The sequence below is a fragment of the Rhamphochromis longiceps genome, linkage group LG18 (genome assembly GCF_057381845.1).
Source record: "Rhamphochromis longiceps isolate RC_006_pf linkage group LG18, R_longiceps_female_GT1.1, whole genome shotgun sequence".
Lineage (NCBI taxonomy): Eukaryota > Metazoa > Chordata > Actinopteri > Cichliformes > Cichlidae > Rhamphochromis > Rhamphochromis longiceps.
In genome coordinates, this window is record NC_140574.1 from 23,850,460 (window position 1) to 23,874,013 (window position 23,554).

The window sequence follows — 23,554 nt, forward strand, 5'->3', positions numbered from 1 at the left end:
GGATCGCTGAGGTGAGTAAAAGCAACACTCTGCTGACTCAGTGACTGCAGGGCTCCAAACCAGGAGCTTCATGGTGTGGGCTTCCGTGGCTGAGCAGCTCTTTTTGGTTGCCCTGTACTTTTGTCCATGTCGTATATTCACTCAAGGTAAATGCAGATCAGCTTCCCTTTAAGTGTACACTTTCAGGAAAATCTCAATGAAAAGATAAACGCACGAATCACCGATTTGTTTTCATTTTATTTTTAACAGAGATGCTTATGCTCATTTACTTACATTAAATAAAGATAGCTCACTTCCAGCAAGATTTAGGTTGTTGCAGTCTTTCAGCAAACTAATATCTCCAAAAGTACTCTGAAAAACTAAAGCTGAGCACCCTCATGTGCTAATACTGTTAAAACCACCTGGAGCTCTGCTGAGCAGCTGCTGAACTAATTTATCATTTCCAGTAAGGTTATTAGTATTCATTCTCAGGTTTTATCTAATGTTACACCCCTGAGGATTTCTTTGTCTCTGCTAATTGTGAGAGGGAGGATAAAGCCAAAATGAAAAAAGAGGACGGATGGGAATAAGGAGGTTCCTCCTCCTCCCATGGCACAAAAGGATGAAGACAATCTAATATCAACCCGTTCCTGCCCTTCTAAGACCTTTTGCTGACCTTTTCTTGTCATTTAACTATCACGAGTGGGGCTGTCGCTGTGAGGTGATGAATCTGTCAACTCGCAGTGCGTGCGCGTTGGGTGTTATATATGATGATTTTGGCATAATGGACGAAATTTCATACAAAATCTAATTAGTGAGACATCACTAAATGTGTTAGTGGGTAGTCATTCAACGGCAAAATATGGATGGAAGTCATATCTCTGTATCTATATCTATCTATATCCTTCTATTTCTACATCTATCTGTCTATCTATAACAAAGTAACAAACTGTTCAAGCTACTAAACTATTAAATGCTAGTCTATCATATGGAATTGATAGTATTTTCTATGCTAATGCTTTACATCATGATTAAAATGTTATGTAAAAAACACTTATTCAACAGTCGCAGAGAACAAAGTAAACCAACTGGGATGTTGACTCTTTTAACACGCCACCGATCAAACTCTGTTCCACAAGCAGGATGTGCGTTTATGTGCTTTGTGCGTATGCAATATTTTCCTTTAAAAGAAAATTGTGTTTCTGTCTAGCTAATTAAATGCTGTTACAGTATTCACAATAGACAAAACAGATATGACAGTTATGAAAAACTCAAATCTATTGTTACTGCTGTTCCAGTTTCACACTGTGATTCATGGCTGTATAAATGAATGGAGCTGTTCTCTCTAAAAACAAAAAGACACTTTTACATTTACTTCAGCTGAGGAACTGCCAAATGATCAAACATGACAGCAGCAGCATGCATGAGCTATTGCCTGCTGTCTTTTACAACTAACATACGCAGCATGCAGAGATCAATGAAAGTTGACAGATTAGGTTATCTTAACCTCTGCAGCATATTAGAACTACACTGCTCATTACCTTCTCTTGAGATGTTTTCTCTGAATTTACCGTCCTGATGAATGCTACGTGCAGTCTCGCCCCACAGGCGACCCCCCTGCTGGCCCGCCTGACTGATGGTTCAGTGATGTCATTTTAATAAGTGTGTATTAGCATGCAAAAGGTCTCCTGTGGATCTCAATTGGCACCTGTCAGATTTCATTGATGTTATGTTTGCTTTAACGCGTTCTATAGTTAAACATCTATAACATAATGTGTAAAATGATTATGTATCTGTTCGCACCAAATAGGAGGAAGACAGAGTGCCTGGGGAGATTAAACAGAGAAACAAATGAAATGGATAAATCTATCTGCTTTGTTTTCCATGGTGCAGTCTGTTCACAGATTGCAAAAGCCGACGAGTAAAACCTTCTGTTTGTGTAAAACTGTGTTCAGATTCAGCAGCTCTACAGGCATTTGGATAGTAAACAGGAAACAGAACATAAGTGTACGCTATCTGATAGCTCAGTGGGTTTTGCAGATGACCACACGAGTTTAAGTCTGACCTGCAACCTTTTGCTGGGTTTCTTTCCCTTCATCCCTCCCCACTTTTCTGTATATCTTTACCACTCCACTATCCACTAAATGTAAAAATGCCCCCAAAAATGTTTTAAAAAACAAAACAAACATCTAGTAAAAAAGATAAGCCTTTATTTGTAGTGAAGATAAAAACCACAATTCAAAGGATGGTTAATAATGGACCTGCCAGTGGTAGAAAGAGCCTTTAAATGAAGGAATAAAGACAGCTGTTCATTTACCCTTTCATCATAGAGGCCTGATAGGATAATTTAATAAATGCTCTTGCATATTAAAATATGCTTTTAGTAGGTCTTACTTAATATATTCTCACCGGCAGCTTCATTAGTTATACCTTTATAATACTGGACTGGACTCCCTCCTGCCTAAAGAACAGCCTTATTCTTTGTAGCACAGATTCAACAAGGTGCTTGTTGATTTCGGGCCATACTCATATGAAAGCTGCAGATTTGTCGACTGCACGTCCATGATGTGACTCTCCAATTTCTCCACATTCCAAAGATGCTGTATAGGATTGAGATCTGGGAGGTCATAAGAGTACAGTAAGCTTAATGTCAAGCTCAAGAAACCGTTTTGAGAGGATTTAAGCTTTGTGACATGGTGTGCTAGTGTGTTGGAAGCAGCCATAAGAAGATATGATCATAAGATGATGGACATGATCAGGAACAATACTCATGCATGCTGTGGCATCTAAACAGTGCTCAGTAAGTACTACTGTAGGTTGCCCAAAATCCATCCATCCATCCATCCATTCATCCATCCATGCATGCATCCATCCATCCATCCATGGATGCATGGATGGATGGATGGATGCATGCATGGATGGATGGATGGACACACACCAATTAGTTAAACTGCAGGAATGTCTTAAAGACATAAAGACCTGGATGGCTTCTAACTTTCTGCTTCTTAATTCAGATAAAACTGAGGTTATTGTACTCGGCCCCGAAAATCTTAGAAATATGGTATCTAAGCAGATTCTTACTCTGGATGGCATTACCTTGGCCTCCAGTAACACTGTGAGGAACCTTGGAGTCATTTTTGACCAGGACATGTCCTTCAACGCATATATTAAACAAATATGTAAGACTGCTTTCTTCCATTTGCGCAACATCTCTAAGGTTAGAAATATCCTGTCTCAGAGTGACGCTGAAAAACTAGTTCATGCATTTATTACTTCCAGGCTGGACGACTGTAATTCATTATTATCAGGATGTCCAAAAAACTCACTGAAAAGCCTTCAGCTGATCCAAAATGCTGCAGCAAGAGTGCTGACAGGGACTAGAAAGAGAGAGCATATTTCTCCTGTTTTGGCTTCCCTTCATTGGCTTCCTGTTAAATCCAGAATTGAATTCAAAATCCTGCTCCTCACATACAAGGTCTTAAATAATCAGGCCCCATCTTATCATAAGGACCTTGTAGTACCATATCACCCTATTAGAGCACTTCGCTCTCGCTCTGCAGGCCTACTTGTTGTTCCTAGAGTATTTAAAAGTAGAATGGGAGGGAGAGCCTTCAGTTTTCAGGCCCCTCTTCTGTGGAACCAGCTTCCAGTTTGGATTCGGGAGACAGACACTATCTCTACTTTTAAGATTAGGCTTAAAACTTTCCTTTTTGCTAAAGCATATAGTTAGAGCTGGACCAGGTGACCCTGAATCCTCCCTTAGTTATGCTGCAATAGACGTAGGCTGCCGGGGGATTCCCATGATGCATTGAGTTTTTCCTTTCCAGTCACCTTTCTCACTCGCTATGTATTAACAGACCTCTCTGCATTGAATCATACCTGTTATTAATCTCTGTCTCTCTTCCACAGCATGTCTTTCATCCTGTCTTCCTTCTCTCACCCCAACCGGTCGCAGCAGATGGCCCCGCCCCTCCCTGAGCCTGGTTCTGCCGGAGGTTTCTTCCTGTTAAAAGGGAGTTTTTCCTTCCCACTGTCGCCAAAGTGCTTGCTCATAGGGGGTCATATGATTGTTGGGTTTTTCTCTGTATCTATGAAGCGCCTTGAGGCGACTTTTGTTGTGATTTGGCGCTATATAAATAAAATTGAATTGAATTGAATTGAATCCATCTAGTTCAGGATTAGAGGCTGGAGCCTACCTCAACCAAATAGTGAAGGCAGGGCACAACCTGGAGAAGTCACCAGTCTTAAACTTCTGTAAATAACAGCGCAGGCTGCCTGGGGTTTTACAGTGCATCTTTATCTTTTTAGTGAGAGAGCAGGCCTTATTTTGAGAGTTCCTGGATCTCAACATCAGTTCAGTTTTTAAACTGGCTTTGACAGTTATGCACTTGTCTTACATTTAAGAAAGATGATAGCACAAAGGCCAGAGAAAAGTTAATTATTAGCTGCAGCAGACAAGCACAAATTATTGCATGTACCATGGATTTGTGTCATGTGTACCAATGTTCTGGTTCTTATATAGTGCTTTACTCTGAGCACTCAAAGCTCTTTAAACAACTTGCCTCAACTTGAGCTAGACTGACGTCCAATGAATAGCAGGGATCAAAGTGAATCAAAGTGTCCAGCATTTAGACTGGAAAAGGTTGGCAAGTAGCAGAAGGAATTCTTGTTCCTAAATTTCTCTGTCTTTTAGCTTTAATAGTTACAGATCTAACATAGGCCTGGCCACTGAGTAGCATGTGACCTCTGAATAAATAAATTATGTCAAACATGCATTTATTGAACAAAGTCAGCTGTTTGAATACTGAGGGTGGCTGTATGGAGCACGTAATTAAACTTTTCCGATACATGCTTTTAGTGTCACAGAGTCACAGAGATGATGAAAATGTGATTTAACAGTCATGAAATCCGTTCATGATAGGAGGTTTGTGAGAGCATCTGTGTCAGTGTGTCTAAGCTACTGAGCCATGTCCTTCTCTTCTCAGTGTGCCGCTGAGCTGACGGAGGTCATAGTCAGAGCCACAGTGACATTTACAGCTCAGAGGCTTATGGAAACTCCCTGCTGTACCTGGAAATCTGTAATTATCTCACAACTAGCCTGCCTGCAGCCCAGCAGAGGGGTGTCAAAAAATGCACAAAGAAACAGAAGCACAGTGATTTGAACGTCACTCATAAGAGGTGTGATTTGGTTGAAAAGATAATGAACAGATGATGTTCAGTACAAAAAGGTTAATAGGAGAGCAGGTAGGCTTCGGGGAATTGGTTCTTTTTAATGAGAGTGTTTCCTGTCTCCTGCAGATTTATAATAATCTTTTATAATTATAAAACAGAAAAAGAAGATATTACTTTTATCTGCTTCTAATATAAGGGGAAGAAAATGCTTGAATGATTTGACATACGATAGCAACATGGACCTGCCTATTCGGATGTTGGTCAGTCGAGTTTCTGTCTGTCAATTAATGCATCATATTCAGCCAGAGGCTGACTCACTGTCTCTGCTACTACTGACATTTGAAATGTCTTAGCAAATATTGAATGGGTAGCAGTGAATTTTGGTACAGATATAGCCTCATCAGGGTGAGTTGCAGCAGGTTTTGTGATGCCTACATAGTCCTGTGAAGAATCAAATACACCCTTATTGCTTCCAAAGCCATTAAGAGGGTAAGCACAGCCAGGTGCTGTTAATCCGTTACACTTGATTAATTGATCGTCAGCAAGTGTGAGCACCGCTGTAATAGCAGAATTTTTCACAGTTTGATGAACTGGTCAGGTGTGTGTTAGCACAATGCCGCAGTCCTCCCAGGAGTGGACGTCCAAACAAATTCACCTTAAAGTCAGGCACGTCCGACAGATGAGACCGAAGTGGAGCTGTTTGACCATAATGGATAGCACCATGTTTGAAGAAGCCCAACAAGCACAAGAACCTCACACCAACTCTCAAACTTGGCGATGGAGCGATGATGATTTGGGCTTGTTTTATAGCCGCATTGCCTGGACACCTTTCGGTGATTAAGTCGGCCAGGAAGATGTGATGCCGTCTGTCCTTAAGAGAGCTCTGCATTAATGAATGCCCGAAAACCTCAATTGACTGAAGAACAGTGGGCCAAAATTCCTTCACAACAATGTGAGAGATTGATCGTTTCACACAATTCATTAAAGCATTGTTGCTACAGGTGTTTCTACAATGATGGAGGTGGCACTTAAGTCTTAACAGTACTACATGCAAACCTTATTTTTTTTCACATGACTAGATTTCATCCATAACTCTTTAAGCTCGCAAAGCTGTAGATGCGCAACTGTTGTTTCTGTCAGTCCTAATTCAGAATAGATCTGTTTAACTAAAATAAATTTGGCTGACATAAAAATATGCATTTTTCTACCTTTGACCAACAATTTAGGTTTAATTTATCAAAGCTTTCAAAGAAAATCTTGAGAGTTGACATGAGTGCTTTTTAAGTTGTAAACCTGTCTAGTGAGGCTTAATTGGAGCCTTTTGAAAGTGTTAGGATAGAAAAAGAGAGAATCTGAATGGATTTATGGTTTAAATTGATCGGTGTTGCACTGTTTTTGTGTTCCAACCCAGAGACAAACAACGTGAAGAGGGATGCCCTGTGACAGCTGGGATAGACTCCAATGCCCCTGTAACCCTGAAATTGATAAGTGATCTTAAAAAAAGCAGCATGATCCTGGCCAGGAGCGTGTTTAAATATAAGCTGCTGCGTGTGTGATCAGTGAAAGAGCAGGAAGCTATTAAATTGTTAGCTGGTGACCTATATTAAACAGCAGCTGACTGAGGTGCAGAGGAGGAGGTGATGAGGGTGAGTGAGAGTGTAGACACATGAGTGTGTGTGAGGTGTGTCAGGGGTGAAGGAGGGCAAGGCTGAGTGGTGCATCTGAGTGCTGATGTTAAGAGCTAAATAACTGCTTACCGCTGTGAAAGCTACTGCAACGGAAGGGAGATGAAGCATGGGGAGGAGAAGGTGGCGAGGAGGAGGAGGAGTAGAACCATGATGAGATACTCAAGAGGTTGGTAGTGTTATTTATACCTGCTTTAGTTATCTCACACACTGGTATTTCTCTGTATACTTCCTCCCGCCTCCATCTCCCCTACAGGGTCTCTGCCCGCTCTGCCTCACTTTTTAATCCACTTCTCTGATCTCTTCTATTCTTATGCTATTGATGTAATTCAACTTTTTTTTTATCTACCCATCTTTACTGAACAAGTTTGCTGTAAAAGCACGCGGCTGAAGCATATAGTACTCAAACTATCATCTTTCTATCACCGTTATCCAGGTGTTTGAGACTGTGCCTCATTCAGCGGTTAATGGTTTTAGGCACTTAGGCCAAAATGCTCTCCTCTTCAGCATTAAAGTCACAGCTGCATCTTCACTGACAGCAACAGTTCATCTGGTGAATTCCAATCCCACAACTTCAGTTCCCAATAAACACTAATTGCATCACAGACCTCCAAAGCCCCTAGCAGAATGAATGTGTATTGTCTTTGATAATGAATTCTCCCCATTCCTATATTGTGTTGTCTAAGGCATCAGCAGTCCTGGGTGAATAGATAACCTAAATGTGTGTGTGCTTGTGCATTTGCGTGTGTGCGTCCCATTTGTGTAAGCTTTTACTTTGTCACCCTGAGGTCAAGTGGATGGTGCGACAATCTCCCAAATGCAATTAGGAAGTGGCCGGCTATCTAAAGGAGACTCTGATGAATTACTCCTGCATGTCTTTCTTTAACTGACTTGGAGTTAAAGTGGCAAATAGATTCACCCATACACAGAGACAAACTGCACATTGTGTGAATACCGAGCTTTTTACTGCATTTCAGCGTGCCAAACAGGCTCTAAAGAATTTATAGCATTGAGATTGTTATCTCCTCAAAGTGGGACTATTTATTGCAGAATTTTCTGGAGGAGAGTGAGATGAGAAAATCGATTCTGGTGCGTTTGCATTAGAAGACATTTCAGAAGTAATTTTAGCTCAGTTTTAAAGAGGTAAGAACTCTTCTTGATTTATTTTCCCAATTGTCCTTGTTTGCAGTATATGTAAAGAGATGCTTTCATTCACTATACCAACCAATGGAGGCTTGTGAATCGAATACTAAGCTTACTTAACAAGCCTTGGTTACTTTCTAATTAGTAAGCCTTTCTTCTAGCAGTGTGGTCTTTTAGTCTGAAGTAGTGGAATAAAGCTTGAACTGAGGACCTAAAAATCTCTATAAAATGCAGTGACAAAAGAACCACTACTAATATTGATAACATCGCCTCCCATCCACTGCCAGGTGCTCGGTGTCCTCTCTGTGTCTTCACCGAAACCTTCGGAGACAATCCTCTTAATGCCAGCAGGGAAAGGCTTATTATAAGGCCATGAACCTTCATCATCCTCTTTCTCTCTTTTGCATTTTGCTCTTCCAACCCTACTCTCTCAAAACAACAACAGTAAAATAAAAGTAGCTGGAGAGGAGAGCTCTTTATAATGTTCAACTACTGCATCTATATTGAATCTCTTCGATATGTATTTCCAATAAAACTAATGTGTGTGTGTAGATACAGAGCTCTGTCTCATCTAGTATTTACTGGACTGCATTAGACTGTATAGCTTTGAATTGCTGAGTACAGATGGAGCATTAGTGGTTAAAATAATGTCCTTAAAAGTACAGTTGTTAAGTCTGAAGCTGGCAAACTAGTTGGAACATCTTAAACAGTTCACAGCTTATGGTGACAGAAGACTTATAGCACATTGTTTGCTCAGTCACTATACAATCATCCATGTGTGATTCAGAGCAAGCTCTGTCTTCATGAACTAATTTATAACTACAATGAAATTCACAAATGTTGTAAAAATCCAACCAGTTACCAAGGATCCGGTGACCTTGCTAGACTGCAGGCTACGAAGTTCCTAATTTAACAGAAACATAAATCCCCTTTTCTCAGTGCATTTCTATTATTTGCAAACTGCTACCGGATACCTGACCAAAGGCACACAGCTCAAGCTCTTATCTTTCTGCATGAGAAAAAAAACCCTCATAGCGAAGGAAAAACCAAGTCCCATTAAAATCTGACACTGAATAAAGCATTCAAAATGATTTCTGATTTTATTCAGTGGGTGTTTTGTGGCGCACACTGTGCATATTGGGCAGCATGTTTGTACTTAATTCATAGAATATTTGCAGAACATTGGGTGCATAAGGAGGCGTGAGGACTGTAACACTACTCAGTTACACACACAGGTCTGACTGAGTGTAGTGTTAGAGTTTATCTGTGGGCCAGTAGTGGGATAAAGTGTAATCCATCCATTAATTAAACTTGAGGGGCAAGGGTGACCGTGAGATCAGTGCTGAAGGCAAGAGAGTGAAGGAATTGAGGCTTAAAACCGCCTGATACTCTGCTTAGAAACCCTCTTTAATCAGGGTCTTACAGCTTCCTACCACACATACACACACACACACACACACACACACTGTCACAGTAAAGCTTTTGTGTTTCCCGCTCTGCACAGAGTCAGACAAATGTGCACAGACACACCAGATGGAGTCACAACAGTATTTGATTAAGAAAAGGAATTAACATGATTGAAATTTCTGTTTCTCTGTTGAGGCTTGACTGAGAAAGTGGGTTCATATAAGGCTTTCAGTACTTTAGAAGTCACTACTTGAATTTTTCATAATCCTGTGTGCATTGCGTTATGAACCTAAAGATGTTTTCAACAGAGGTGACCAATGTTTCCGTGCTGTCTTTGGGTGTCAGAATGGGAATTTTCTACAAGCTTCCAGATGAAACCTATGACCTATGGTTTGAAGGTATATGGAAATGCATATAAAACGATCACCAACTCAATATTGTATTGCAAAAAAAAAAGCAGAAGAGTGTGCAGAACAAACTAATATGATGCCACTAAACCAAACTGCTGAATACGTAGAAATTTGCTGAATTAAAAGATTTAAAATTATGCTGATTATGTATTAAGTACAAAGCCATCAATTACCTCCAGGTGTCCAGGATTTGTTCCAGCTGAGAACAAGCAATTATGAATTAAGAGGAGTATTTCTTTTTCAAAAACCTATGATAATAAATAATGAAAAAAACACTGTATTTCTGTTACTGGGATAATTTTAGGGAATAATGCCAGAGATGATCTGAAGTTATGCAGCACTTTTATTACACTTAAATGTTTTACTTAAAAAATGTGTTCAGTAAGAAATACATCAAAATTTGATTTACTTGAAATTAATGTTATTATGAAATAACATCGTCACTTTGTGATTAGATAACCCTTTATGTATAAAGGGTAATTGTTGTTTTTTACTTGTTTATTGTCTATTATTTATTTTCTGAAATGAAAAATGACATGAAAAGGAAGAGAAGAAAGAAATTTAAATTGCATTTCTTGAATGTTTTGCTGTAGATTTCACATTTAAGCATCAGTGTTCGTAGATCCTGATTGCTGCGTGTATTTAAAGTACTTAGTAACAGTCACTTCTGTAGTAAGTCATTCACATCTGACATGTTACAACTGTTCCACTGTTGCTTAAGTTTTGAAGCCCCGTTAATTAATTAATGTATCAAAACGAACTGTCATTTAGCTGCATGTATGCAGTCACCAATCACATCTGATTTCTTAAAAAAACACTAAAAAAAGTTTGCTGACTTTTAAAAAACCGTTAAAAAAAAATAAAAACAAAAACTTCAAAAAGCTTTTTTCTCCCTAACCCTAACCCTGTTATTTTCACAGTGCTGTTTTAATTAAGCAGAGCCATTATGAGCCACGGGGTCATAACAGAGGAGTCCGGTAAAACCTGTGAGTGCTTTTATAGCACCTAATGTTCTCGTTTCATTAACATCCATGTGGGTTATCAATCATCCAGTTCATGGTGAGTGGTTGAAAAGAAGGCAAAAAAGAAAGGTTTTAGATCTTCAATTCTTAACCCTCTCGAGGCAGGCGTTGCCGATTTGCAACAGTTAAAAACTAACAACCTGATTACCCCACATACATATTTTATGAGTTTTTTTTACTCAGAAGTACCACTGCAGGACTTGGTTGTGCATTAGCAACAAAAAGTTTAATTTAAGCCTGAGAGGGTTAAACAACTGATGGAGAAACCTAGATATTTTAGGGGATAATCCAAAGTTCAGCTGCCTTCTTTTTAGGCGCTCAAGAGTTCTTGTTTCATTAATCTGGATTTTGTTTTCTATTAAGTGGCACTGTCTCTAATTCCTAGTTTTTAAGGAGTGGTGTAACATGTTTTTTAATACAGACCTTTTGTGATGTATGGTTTGCAAATAGTGGCACTGACAAAAAGACTGGAGGTGACAGAGCTGAAGATATGAAGATTTTCATTAGCAGCGACGAGAAGGGACAAGATTAGTAATGAGCACATCAGAGGGAGAGCTCAGGTTGAGCGGTTTGGAGAAAAAGCTAGAGAGGCATGGGTGAGATGGTTTGGACATGTGCAGAGGAGGGATAGTGGATATACTGCACAAAGGATGCAGAGTCCAGGCTGTAGGCAAAGAGGAAGACCTCAGAGGAGGTTCATAGATGTAGGGAATGATGCAGGGGCCGAGGGTTAATGTGACAGAGGAGGATGCTAGGGATAGAGTGAAGTGGAGGCAGATGATCTACTGTGGTGACCCCTAAAGGGAGCAGCCGACAACACAACAGTCTGTAAACGAATCTCAGTCAGTTGAACCATTTGTTATATCTGATTCCCCTGCTATCTCTCTCAACTTTTCTTATGAATAAAGGCTCAAACAAATACACAAAGTTTCTCGGTAAGTCTATATCTGTGGCACACACACACACACACACACACACACACACACACACACACACACACACACACACACACACACACACATACACAGAGGAACTTTGTTTAGCAGTGTTTAGTTATCATATAGACTATCACATTATCACTTTACAAGTGATAATCAGAAAACTATGCAACAAACAGACTTATCTGCAAAACATTTAGTGCACAAATTCAATTTAGAAACTTTTGCAAACTCAGTACATGAAGTGGAGGAAGTAGAGACTATAAGACATTCAAAAAGATTCAAAAATACATTCTGGAAAAACTTTTTAGGTCAAGCAAGTTTTATGATGGGCCATTGAGATGATACAGTGATGGCTATCTGGGAGGAGGAGCAGAAAGAGCTGATTTAGCCATTTGGACCTAAAGTTAAATTCTTCTTTTAAACAAGCTGCGTTTGATGTGGTTAAAATAAAGATTGAACAGAAAGTGTGAGCAGTCCAAAATATAGAAATGAAAGTTAAAAGAAATGAAATGCTCTGTCAAGTCATGCAATTTGCAGCGGGAATGCGCAAATTTGTTTTGGCTCCTTGTGACAACATGTTAGCTTGCAGGGAATCATTTTCTCATTAAATGTATCCTTACTGTCCCTTTCCATTATTTTGGCAATTTAACATCCCAAGAAATACATGTTCCCCGACAGCTTGACATTTTGTGTCGATGCAGTTTATGCCGCTGAAGCATGCAGTGGAGTACCATCTATTTTAGATGATTGTTATTATCGAGCCATTTTTTGCTGACTCTTGAATTTTCCTCTCTTCCGTGGCGACGGGCCAGCTCCCTGAAGCAAAAATCTATGCATTTGGATATTTACTTTGAAAACCGACCCTTTTTCGCTCATGGTGTGCACGCCAAAAGATTGGGCTTCATTTCATCCATGCACGGCAGAAGGTTGAAATTATAGCATTCCCTCTGCTGATGAGGAACAAACTAAGTGGCGGGAAAGAAAATCTATATATGCATGCACATTATTAGGCTTGCATGGATGGGTGTGTGTGTGTGTGTGTGTGTGTGTGTGTGTGTGTGTGTGTGTGTGTGTGTGTGTGTGTGTGTGTGTGTGTGTGTGTGTGTGTGCGCGCGCAAAGTACTTGCAGAGAAAGTAGGAATCTGCTTGAAATCTCTGTTATTATCATTAACATATACAGTGGGGCAAAAAAGTATTTAGTCAGCCACCGATTGTGCAAGTTCCCCCACCTAAAATGATGACAGAGGTCAGTAATTTGCACCAGAGGTACACTTCAACTGTGAGAGACAGAATGTGAAAAAAAAATCCATGAATCCACATGGTAGGATTTGTAAAGAATTTATTCGTAAATCAGGGTGGAAAATAAGTATTTGGTCAATAACAAAAATACAAGTCAATACTTTGTAACATACCCTTTGTTGGCAATAACAGAGGTCAAACGTTTACTATAGGTCTTTACCAGGTTTGCACACACAGTAGCTGGTATTTTGGCCCATTCCTCCATGCAGATCTTCTCGAGAGCAGTGATGTTTTGGGGCTGTCGCCGAGCAACACGGACTTTCAACTCCCGCCACAGATTTTCTATGGGGTTGAGGTCTGGAGACTGGCTAGGCCACTCCAGGACTTTCAAATGCTTCTTACGGAGCCACTCCTTTGTTGCCCGGGCGGTGTGTTTTGGATCATTGTCATGTTGGAAGACCCAGCCTCGTTTCATCTTCAAAGTTCTCACTGATGGAAGGAGGTTTTGGCTCAAAATCTCACGATACATGGCCCCATTCATTCTGTCCTTAACACGGATCAGTCGTCCTGTCCCCTTGGCAGAAAAACAGCCCCATAGCATGATGTTTCCACCCCCATGCTTCACAGTAGGTATGGTGTTCTTGGGATGCAACTCAGTATTCTTCTTCCTCCAAACACGACGAGTTGAGTTTATACCAAAAAGTTCTACTTTGGTTTCATCTGACCACATGACATTCTCCCAATCCTCTGCTGTATCATCCATGTGCTCTCTGGCAAACTTCAGACGGGCCTGGACATGCACTGGCTTCAGCAGCGGAACACGTCTGGCACTGCGGGATTTGATTCCCTGCCGTTGTAGTGTGTTACTGATGGTGACCTTTGTTACTTTGGTCCCAGCTTTCTGCAGGTCATTCACCAGGTCCCCCCGTGTGGTTCTGGGATCTTTGCTCACCGTTCTCATGATCATTTTGACCCCACGGGATGAGATCTTGCGTGGAGCCCCAGATCGAGGGAGATTATCAGTGGTCTTGTATGTCTTCCATTTTCTGATGATTGCTCCCACAGTTGATTTTTTCACACCAAGCTGCTTGCCTATTATAGATTCACTCTTCCCAGTCTGGTGCAGGTCTACAATACTTTTCCTGGTGTCCTTCGAGAGCTCTTTGGTCTTGGCCATGGCGGAGTTTGGAGTCTGACTGTTTGAGGCTGTGGACAGGTGTCTTTTATACAGATGATGGGTTCAAACAGGTGCCATTCATACAGGTAACGAGTGGGGGACAGAAAAGCTTCTTACAGAAGACGTTACAGGTCTGTGAGAGCCAGAGATTTTCCTTGTTTGAGGTGACCAAATACTTATTTTCCACCCTGATTTACGAATAAATTCTTTACAAATCCTACCATGTGGATTCATGGATTTTTTTTTCACATTCTGTCTCTCACAGTTGAAGTGTACCTCTGGTGCAAATTACTGACCTCTGTCATCATTTTAGGTGGGGGAACTTGCACAATCGGTGGCTGACTAAATACTTTTTTGCCCCACTGTACATTGACACATCTTATTCCTCCTCTTCCCTCGATCTCACGCTCTCGTTCTTTCCTTGCTTCGTTATAAAGCTCTGTTTGGTTCTCGTTTAAAATGTAATCCAAAAAAACGCATTGGTCAAAACAGATGGAGCGAAAAATGTATTTCTATCCAACCTCCAAGCTGTTAAGTGGAAGTACCTTTTCCTTCTTCTACCACTAAGTCAGCACTGTATTAAAATCACCCTATCTGGGCATATCTGAGACTATAGGCCTGTCTGTGCATGTACCGGCATGCTTATTTCCCTTTTTCAAATATTGTCTTTCTACAAATGCAAATTGTGTCCCACTGTGATATTGAGAAACTTGTCATTTCTACAAAATTTAAAAGGAGGACAATTCAGGGGCTGGGCATCTTGAAAATTCATAAGGGATCAAACTTTGAAGAGGACTATGTTTGGCTTCACCCTAAAGCAGATTTGCAAAGTTGAATCAGGTTAAAAGGATCTGTGTGCATGAGAGTGGAGAGGAGCTAAAGTGGAGAGAAGCCAGCGATGACAGGGAGCTTTGTCTTTGTGTTTGTTAGTGGCATTTCCTCTATGTCCCGCTCTGTTCTGAGATATCAGCCAGCACAGGGTCAGAGCACACCAGCTTTTCATTGCCTCTGCAAAAAAGATTTCCCAAATCCCTGAAATGAACACTTGTGCCGGGGGATGAATGCCGCAGACGAGTCTAGAGTCACAAACACACAACACAATACACTGCCAGAGTGTGGTGTAAACACTTTGCAGACAGGACAAATTCACTCCTTTGTTGAGGTGGCGCAGCTTGACACAAATCAGAAATTATTTTTTCTCTTAACTACACCCCGGGAGCTCCGCAGTGTGATTTTGTGAGCTGCTCATGCTGACAAAGATTCCTGTGTCCAGAAATGGACTGAAATGTGAAGTGATAGCCAATCTGTAAAGAAAAATGCCAGCAGTGTCTATTGTTAGTTTTGCTTCATTACCCGCAGTTTGATTCATCTTTAACTATCTGAGCTGTTGGGTGGCTACTGCTGTGTTTGAGAAAATGGCTGGGAGGAAAAAAAACAAACAAACAAACAAAGCAAAATAATAAGATTTTTACCAACAGTGTCATGAAAGAAAATTAAATGAATGAGGAGAGAAGAAATATTTCCCAAAGCTTTCTTTTTTTGTTGTTGTTTATTCACATAATGTGGACTTAAATTGCTTGTAGGTCTGATAGTTGTGCTGACTGCTTTCATGTTAAGTACCCATCAGTGTCTGTCCACTGATGAACCACATGCTGCGCAGATGTTGACTCTGTGTTGCCTTTGTCTTCTTCATCTTTGTGTCTATTTTTTAAAAAGAAAGATCAAAAAGAAGGTTTTTATTAGCCACCTAGCTCCTACTCGAAACTATCTAAAAATCAGTGTCTTTGCACTTCAAAAAACAAAAACAAAACAAATACTCACTACTTCTGACTGTGTAATCCTTTTAAATGTAACATTTCCTCATTTCTGTTCCTCTTAGGGGAGATTTGTGCCTTTAAGATCAATGGCGATGATGCCCCATTTGAGGCCGTGGTGTTGAATCGCACATCAGGAGAAGGAGTGCTGAGAGCCAGTAGCCCTGTGGACTGTGAGAGCCAGAAAGAGTACACCTTTATTATCCAGGCCTATGACTGTGGGGCCGGCCCAAGTGGTGCAAACTGGAAGAAATCCCACAAGTAAGACAAGCTGCGACTGTTCATGTGTCTGCATTCGATTTAGCTTTAATCAATAAAACGTCATTATGTTAAAGATTCTTTTTTTATAGTGCGCCAAACATTTCAGGAAGTGTCTTGTTTATTTGTGCTTTTGTGAAATTCTGTATATTTTCTGAAAACTCTCTTATGAAAATGTAGTATTAAAACTGTCACATACGGCGCTGCCTGTTATTATTTATCTCAGTGTGACTCATTTGTGTAGCTGCAACTATAGCTGATTTATAGGGGGTGGACAAAACAACGTCTCACAAATAATAGACTTTATCTTCAAAATATACATGTCAGAGTTACAAAGGCAGCTGCTCAAGTGAGTCACATTAACTTCTGGGAAGCAAACACAACAAAACAATGCCAGTGTTTAAAAAACAGAAAAACATCTCCAGCAAAGTCGTTGTCATAAATGCAAACTGTGCAAATGTTTTGAGCCACCCCTGATTTCTTTATATTTCTTAGGTGGTAACAATAATAATAAATAATTTCCCCCAGGGATCAATAAAGTATTCTGATTCTGATTCTAATAATAATAATAATAATAATGATAACAGTGGTGGTAGTAATGGGAAATAAGTGCATATAGGACTAAAAACAGAGTTTGTACAAACTTAATAAGTTTGAAAGTCAGTATTTGGTAACCATCTTTCGACACAGCATGAACTCTCTTAGGGAAACCTTCTTGCAATTTCTTAAAATAACTTTTAGTAATAATTCTCCAGGCTTCTTGAAGGACAGTCAAAGCTCTTCCTTGGATGTTGGCTGCCTTTTGTTCTGTTCAGAGTGTCTGGGATCGTTGTCATGTTAAAAAATGAAGCCGTTGACAATCAGATGCTTTCCAGACTGCTTATTGCTTATAGCTCTTTGGGAATGACCTTGCTAGTGCAAAAAATAATATTTTATGCCTGTGTCATTTTTTATAGATTCAACTAAAGAAATTTTAAAATCATTTATACAGTTTAAAATTTACATTCCTCTAAAAATGGACCAAAAAAAGGTCTGGACTGATAACTGTAAAAAAGTAGCCAAAGTATGTCGAGAAACTTTGAAAAACTTAAGACCACTTTTAAATGTTGCGAGCAAGTCTGGCTCCTTGGAAACGAAATATTTAAAATAAAATGAGGGGTGACTCAGTACTTTGCCACAGTACTGTGTTTATGCAATGTCTGTGGCTTTGCATTCATTTGAATGTAGGTTTAGCTTTGTTTATAAATTCCTTCATAAATTACACTGCGAGTTACAAAAAAGAATAACTGTGATAATGAGATTGAGTCTTTCTTCTCCTAGTTCCTTTCTTCTGTTGTTATTGTCTCTCAGTCCTTTATACTCTAGCAGTCACAGCTGTTGCAGATATGTCTGAAGATATGTCCTCCTAATGCTTTGTCAATATAATGTCTGTCTGTAAACTGTGTAGCGGTGCTATGTGAATTAGATTGACAGACAGGCAGACTGGCATGGACAGCAGCAAATCAAACCCTCTGGTTCTCCAGTCAGAAGCACCAAGCAGCTAAAATAAGACACCGCTTATGGGAGAAGAGCGAGAAATGCAGAGAAATTTATCAGCTCAGGGATCTGTGATGAATTTCTTTAGTGGGAGATGAATGACACAGACTGTACCCTGTGTGTGTCTGTGTGTGTCACATTATCATGGCGTGACATTCTAAATAGGCCTCATTAAGCTAATGTCATTAATTAGCCAGATGTGCTTGCTCAGATACGGTGGGAGTTGCTGGCAGCAAAGGTCACCGGTGAAGAAAACTTCATGATACATCTGCGTTATTGCTTCATTTATATACTTTAGTGCACAAATGTTATCTGAGAGCTGCGTTAACCTTCCAGCTGATGATATTGTGAATTCAGAGTTGAATGTAGGGAGAGGAAAAGCAGGTGCGAGAAAAATTTGAAGCTTAAACAACAACAACCCAGCTTTGCAAAACATTCAGGGGATGAATCTGTGCTTTTTCCCTAGCCTTAGTCTTCCTATTTACCCATTTCAGCTCCACATTAATTACATATTTTACCTAGTGTGTAATCCCTCATACCAGCATCTTCTGTCTTCTACTTTTTCTTACATCCAGAGCTGTAGTTCACATCCAGGTGGATGATGTCAATGAGTTCTCCCCAATCTTTCGGGAGTCTCTGTACAAGGCATCAATAACAGAAGGAAAGATCTATGACAGCATTTTGCAGGTATCAGTTTTCTGTTTTTATCATTGCTTTATTGTTAAAATCAGTATGTCAGATAAATGAATATGGTCTAACAATGCCACAAGAAGCGTACACAGCAACAATGTTATTAGTTGTGTTTGTGTTGGATTAAAGTGTATGTTGGTTGTTAAAGGTGGAAGCCTGGGACCAGGACTGTTCACCACAGTACAGCCAGATCTGCAACTATGAAATTGTGACTGCCGGGACGCCATTTGCCATAGACCGCAATGGTAAGTGTTTTTGTACATGCGTGGCTTATTGTCTGGCTGGAAAGTGATATGATTAGGAGCAATCACATAAAAAATAAAAATAAAAATTGGTCATTATTAACATTTCTTTTAAGTCAAAAACAAAAAATGATAAAAAAAAAAAATGTTTTGATGATAAAGGATTTAATTAAATGGTAAGAACATAAAGAATTGACCGAATAGGTTCAGGCTGAAGCTTTAGGTACTCACACCTGCTGTTTTCTGGCTGCAGTAAATATCACCAGAAACATCCCAAAGAACATAATAAATCAAGAAAAAGCATTAAACAAGTAGAAAGACTAATATTTCATAAACAGTGATAATCATACCTCACTGTTATATGTGTTCATGACCTGAGTTTTAAACACACAGATTTTTAATTCCCTATCACAATCACTCAACGCTTTTTACAGATATACATCTTTTTTTAAATATTGATCTTGACCTTGCTTTTTTAAACATACCTTTGAAACAGCCTCTGAATACGTCCTGGAAAGAGATTATTTTGTGCTTTGTACATTATCAGTGCAGTGCAGAGATCAACTAAGTCATAAAATATTAAAGCATGCAATTTAATAAACAGTCTTTTGGTTGGTTTATAATAATCTGATCTATTTATAATTCATTTAGCTTTCATTTAGTGTGTGAATGTGTGTGTGAATGGGTGGATGACTGGATATGTAAAGCGCTTTGGGGTCCTTAGGGACTAGTAAAGCGCTATATAAATACAGGCCATTTACCATTTACCATTTCTTCTGTAGCAAATAAACTGAATTGATGTGATGTGATGTTTCCCCATACCTTCACACAATAGGTAATTGTGAAACTTTCAAGGAACAACAGAGTATGTGTATATATAACTTTTAAAGATATTGTTAATGTTATATAATATTAGTTTTTAAGGCTTTTATGTTGAACATTTGGGAATTGTTTGTGTGAGCCTGTCGACATAATTTAAAGTGAATTACCACACTCAAAAATGTAGTGTGAGCCACTCTTGTGAAATTCTTTCAGATGTTTATGAATGTTTAATTCACTTTTACTATATTCAAAAGCTGTTCCAAACCTTTCCCCAGTGCAATATAAATTTGTGTCATTAGCAAATAAAGCAAATATTAACAATTTCGACATGCTACATATGTCATCTATGTACAGTATAAACAGCATAGGGCCCAGCACAGAACCCTGTGGAACCTCACAAGTAACCGTCACTAAATCATAGTCAGCATTATTTATACATCTATACTGATATCATTCATCTAGGTAACAATATAAACATAAGCTGATTGTCTCATTCCAGTTCTTGCATAAGTATTTTGTGCTCTAAAGCTTTTTGAGGTCACACAGTGTATTTCTTGTTATCCAGTGCGTGTGTTACATCTTCTACTCATTGCATTACAGTTAAGGAGGAAGACCTATTTGCTTTAAACACAAACTAACAGTCACTTGATAGAATTGTGTATTTCAATCCTTCCAGCTCTGGGAAGTGGAGAAATTGTTCTTTAATTGGATAATGTGTTTTTCTTCACTTTTATATATTGGAATGGCTTTTGTTGTGTTTTCTTGGAAATATACTTGAAACAAATGACTGTAGACACGCTACACAAGTTTGTATTGACAACATCTTCATCTACACCTTCCTTGTCTCTTGACACCACAATCTTATTGGCTAAGCAGTTACGATAGTTTGCTGTTTAACTTCTTTTTAAACTACTTTAACTCTTTTTTTCTTTTTTTTTTTAAAGACTGTTAAACACTCATTTTATGGTAATAGTCAATTTAATTTAGTCTAATAGCACTTGTTAATTTACTTTAGATGTCATATATTTAGAGCACAAAAGCATTTTGCCTGGAGAATAACAAAATATAGTGTATTTTGATATAGTAGTGGCTCTCCACCTTACACCTTACTGTATTTGTAGCGCAATCTCTTATTTTGTTGGTAAAAATCATTTTAAATTTTTATCATATGAGAAATTTTTTACATTTCCAATACAGTTACTCTAACTTTAACGGCTGTGAGGTTCTTGTCCCACTTGAACACAAACAGAATGCCCAATGTCTTCAAAAGAAGAAAACTATTCCTCAGCCATACATGTAATACTGTGATCTCAGCCAGCTGAAATTTGCCAAAGACGAACATGAGACAGCCCGAGAATGCTCCGAAGACTTTAAAATGAATAATGGAACGGGCCATGGAGAACAACTTTGTGTAAAGGCATAATATCGAGGATGATTTTAAAGTAACGCTGTCTGCTCAGCAGATTAATGTTAATGCAACAATAAAATACATCTTGAAAAGGGAAAAACAGACAACTGTGAAATATTCCTTTTTATTGGAATAATACTGTAATCCATGAGGTAGCTCTTTATTGGTTCATAGCTCAAAAGTTACTTGACAGATAGCTGCCTTCCTCTTAAATTGTTTTGAGTTTTCCCGTGTTCCTTTGTGGCTTTACGCCAGTCCTACTTGACTGGAGGAGTGTATTTTATTTTTGATTAAGTGCTATTCTGAGCTTATCAGCCTATATAAAATTTCAGCTTTGGGATTTGCACTACTGTCTCTCTGAGCCTGCACATCCACACTGATCTGTGTAATCCAAACACACACACACACTGCTTTCTTTACTGTATCTCCCTCTCTTAGGTTCGTATTTAATATTTTGTCTTATTACTTTTTGAGTTCAACCTCCTGGTCTTTTTCTCTCAGTCTTTTACCGTTGTCTGGCTCATTCAATTTAAAGCCCTTACAGGCACAATATTATTGTTCGGAAGAAACATATTAGTTAGACTTTCTTTATAGAGAAATACTAATTTTGTGAACTGAGAGAAGTGCAAGACAAGATAAAGCGTAAATGGGCTGCAGCATGTAGTTCTGCTAATGGATGTGGCGTAAACTGTAATCTTAAAATTAGACAGTAAATTTAGAATTAAAAATGATTGAACCCAAAGCACCATTGTTTAGACTGGTATAAATAAATGGGCTTCAAGCCAATGTTACATGGGGTAAGATGTTGCAGCAGCTCTTTAGAAAAGAACATCCTGTTTTGTGATTACAGATACTACTATTTGTACTCATTCATCCTTCTTTAAATGAATTCAAAATCATCTGTAAGGAAATATTTTTTTAGGTATTGATAAATAAAATTAGAAAGTTTTACTTCATATTCTTTTTGACTGCTGACACTGACATAATTTACTATAATATTGCTTAGATCTGTGCAGACATACTAGCAATTTAGAATGACCAGTGGATAATTTATTCTCATATATAATACTGAGCATTGCTTTATATTTTACTGGATAAATGGGAAAAGACGCAGGGAGTTTTGCAACATGTGCAAGCATATGTGCAAATACAGAATATAAGACAACAGTTCTAACAAGCTTGAAAGTCAACATTTTGTATGACCACCTTTATTATTTCCTAACATTGTCAAACTGAGGAATGAACCTGTTGCTTTCCCCCCACGTTTTTCCATCTGCTTTAGATTTTTTTTAAGGCCTGCCATGTCTTACTTTCTCCTTCACTTGTTCAGTGTCTGAGATATGTCAGTATTTCAGCCGATAGCGCTTTAGAAATCATCTGTCATCTAATCATCTATCTATTTATTTCATGCCTGTCAAACTGTGTTATCAGCCCTTTCAAAGTAATGCAAACCTTAAAGGGATATTCCAGCCTATTGTTACTGTATTTTAAAAAGCATCATAGTACTCAAAATCAGTGCAGGACAAAATATCAAAGTATTAATAATATGACGACTCATTAGATATTGTATTTATATGACATATTTAAATAAAACGATTTTTTTCTCTAAATGTCTTCATTTTTAACCTTTTTAATGTTTAACTAACTTTCTTAACTCTCCTGGCTCCTCTTCATATTAGGTCAAAAAGTAAATTAACAAATTATGTTTAATTTGCTTATTTGGCTTCTCTTTAAAAAACAAAATATGAAGATTGTTGCTTTAGGTCACATTGATGCAGAGTCATTACACTCATTTTATTTCATTTTGTTAAACAAAACTATTACCAAACTGCTAAACTAAACTAACTGATAAAGTGGTTAAAAAATTATAAATCAGCCACCTGGAGAAAGGTTCTCTGCTAATAAACAGAGATGGGAAATTGTGCTTTACTGTTCACACCAGCAGCAGCTCAAACGCTCACTGTTGGAGTTTTTGGTAAAAACTGTCTGATTCTGACCTCCTTGCCTTTCTTCCTCTGACATTTCTCTTTTTTTTCTTTCTTTCTGTTCTCTGAACTGATTTTCTTCTCTGCCAGCAGCTAAGCCTCCAGATGCAGCACAAAAATAGTTTCAGTTGTCTTCTGGGGTCTGAAAACACAGTCCTTAATGCCAATGTTACAATAATCTCTCCAAATCCAAACCAAGTTTCCCAAATCAGTAAATATGTACGCATCAAGCTGTCACAAGCTGTCAAAAAACCATCATAAAACAGAAACATTCAAAAAGCTTAAGGACAGCATTATGTCAGAAAGGTACATTACCAGCATGAACTTTAACAGAGAACATCAGAGGAAAAATGTGAAATGCTAATAATTATCTTTTACAATTAGCTGGCAGTGAGTCACCCAAGGCCTCTTATTGAAAATGTACAGGCTCGTGGCATCTCCTCTTCTCAAAGCGTTACCCTGGTGACAGGTGAAGATAATCCATCAGTGTGGTTTTACATTTACTGTTTACAGAGAGGTTTTAATATTCAAATGTAATATAAGGTTACTGGACCTTGAGTTTTCAGTAAAAGGCTTCAATAACTACAAAGAGCAGTTTCTTTAATGCCAAGTCGTTTCCAATTA

At 38.7% G+C, this 23,554-nt stretch overlaps 1 protein-coding gene and 1 long non-coding RNA gene across 2 annotated transcripts in view; one reads left to right on the forward strand and one right to left on the reverse strand.

Annotated features, from left to right (window-relative positions):
- The window catches only part of clstn2a (calsyntenin 2a), a 161,939-nt gene that overhangs the window by 94,028 nt on the left and 44,357 nt on the right, over window positions 1–23,554 (forward strand). The window contains exons 3-5 of the mRNA XM_085389303.1: window positions 16,055–16,250; window positions 18,359–18,470; window positions 18,622–18,718. Of these exons, the coding sequence (XP_085245429.1) occupies window positions 16,055–16,250; window positions 18,359–18,470; window positions 18,622–18,718 (405 nt within the window). The remainder of the gene's footprint in view (window positions 1–16,054; window positions 16,251–18,358; window positions 18,471–18,621; window positions 18,719–23,554) is intronic.
- Window positions 15,730–18,419, reverse strand: LOC146648316 (uncharacterized). Its single transcript, XR_014908473.1, has 3 exons — window positions 18,302–18,419; window positions 15,997–16,160; window positions 15,730–15,876 (listed from the first exon to the last, which is right to left on the reverse strand). It is a non-coding gene; the product is annotated as an uncharacterized LOC146648316 (long non-coding RNA).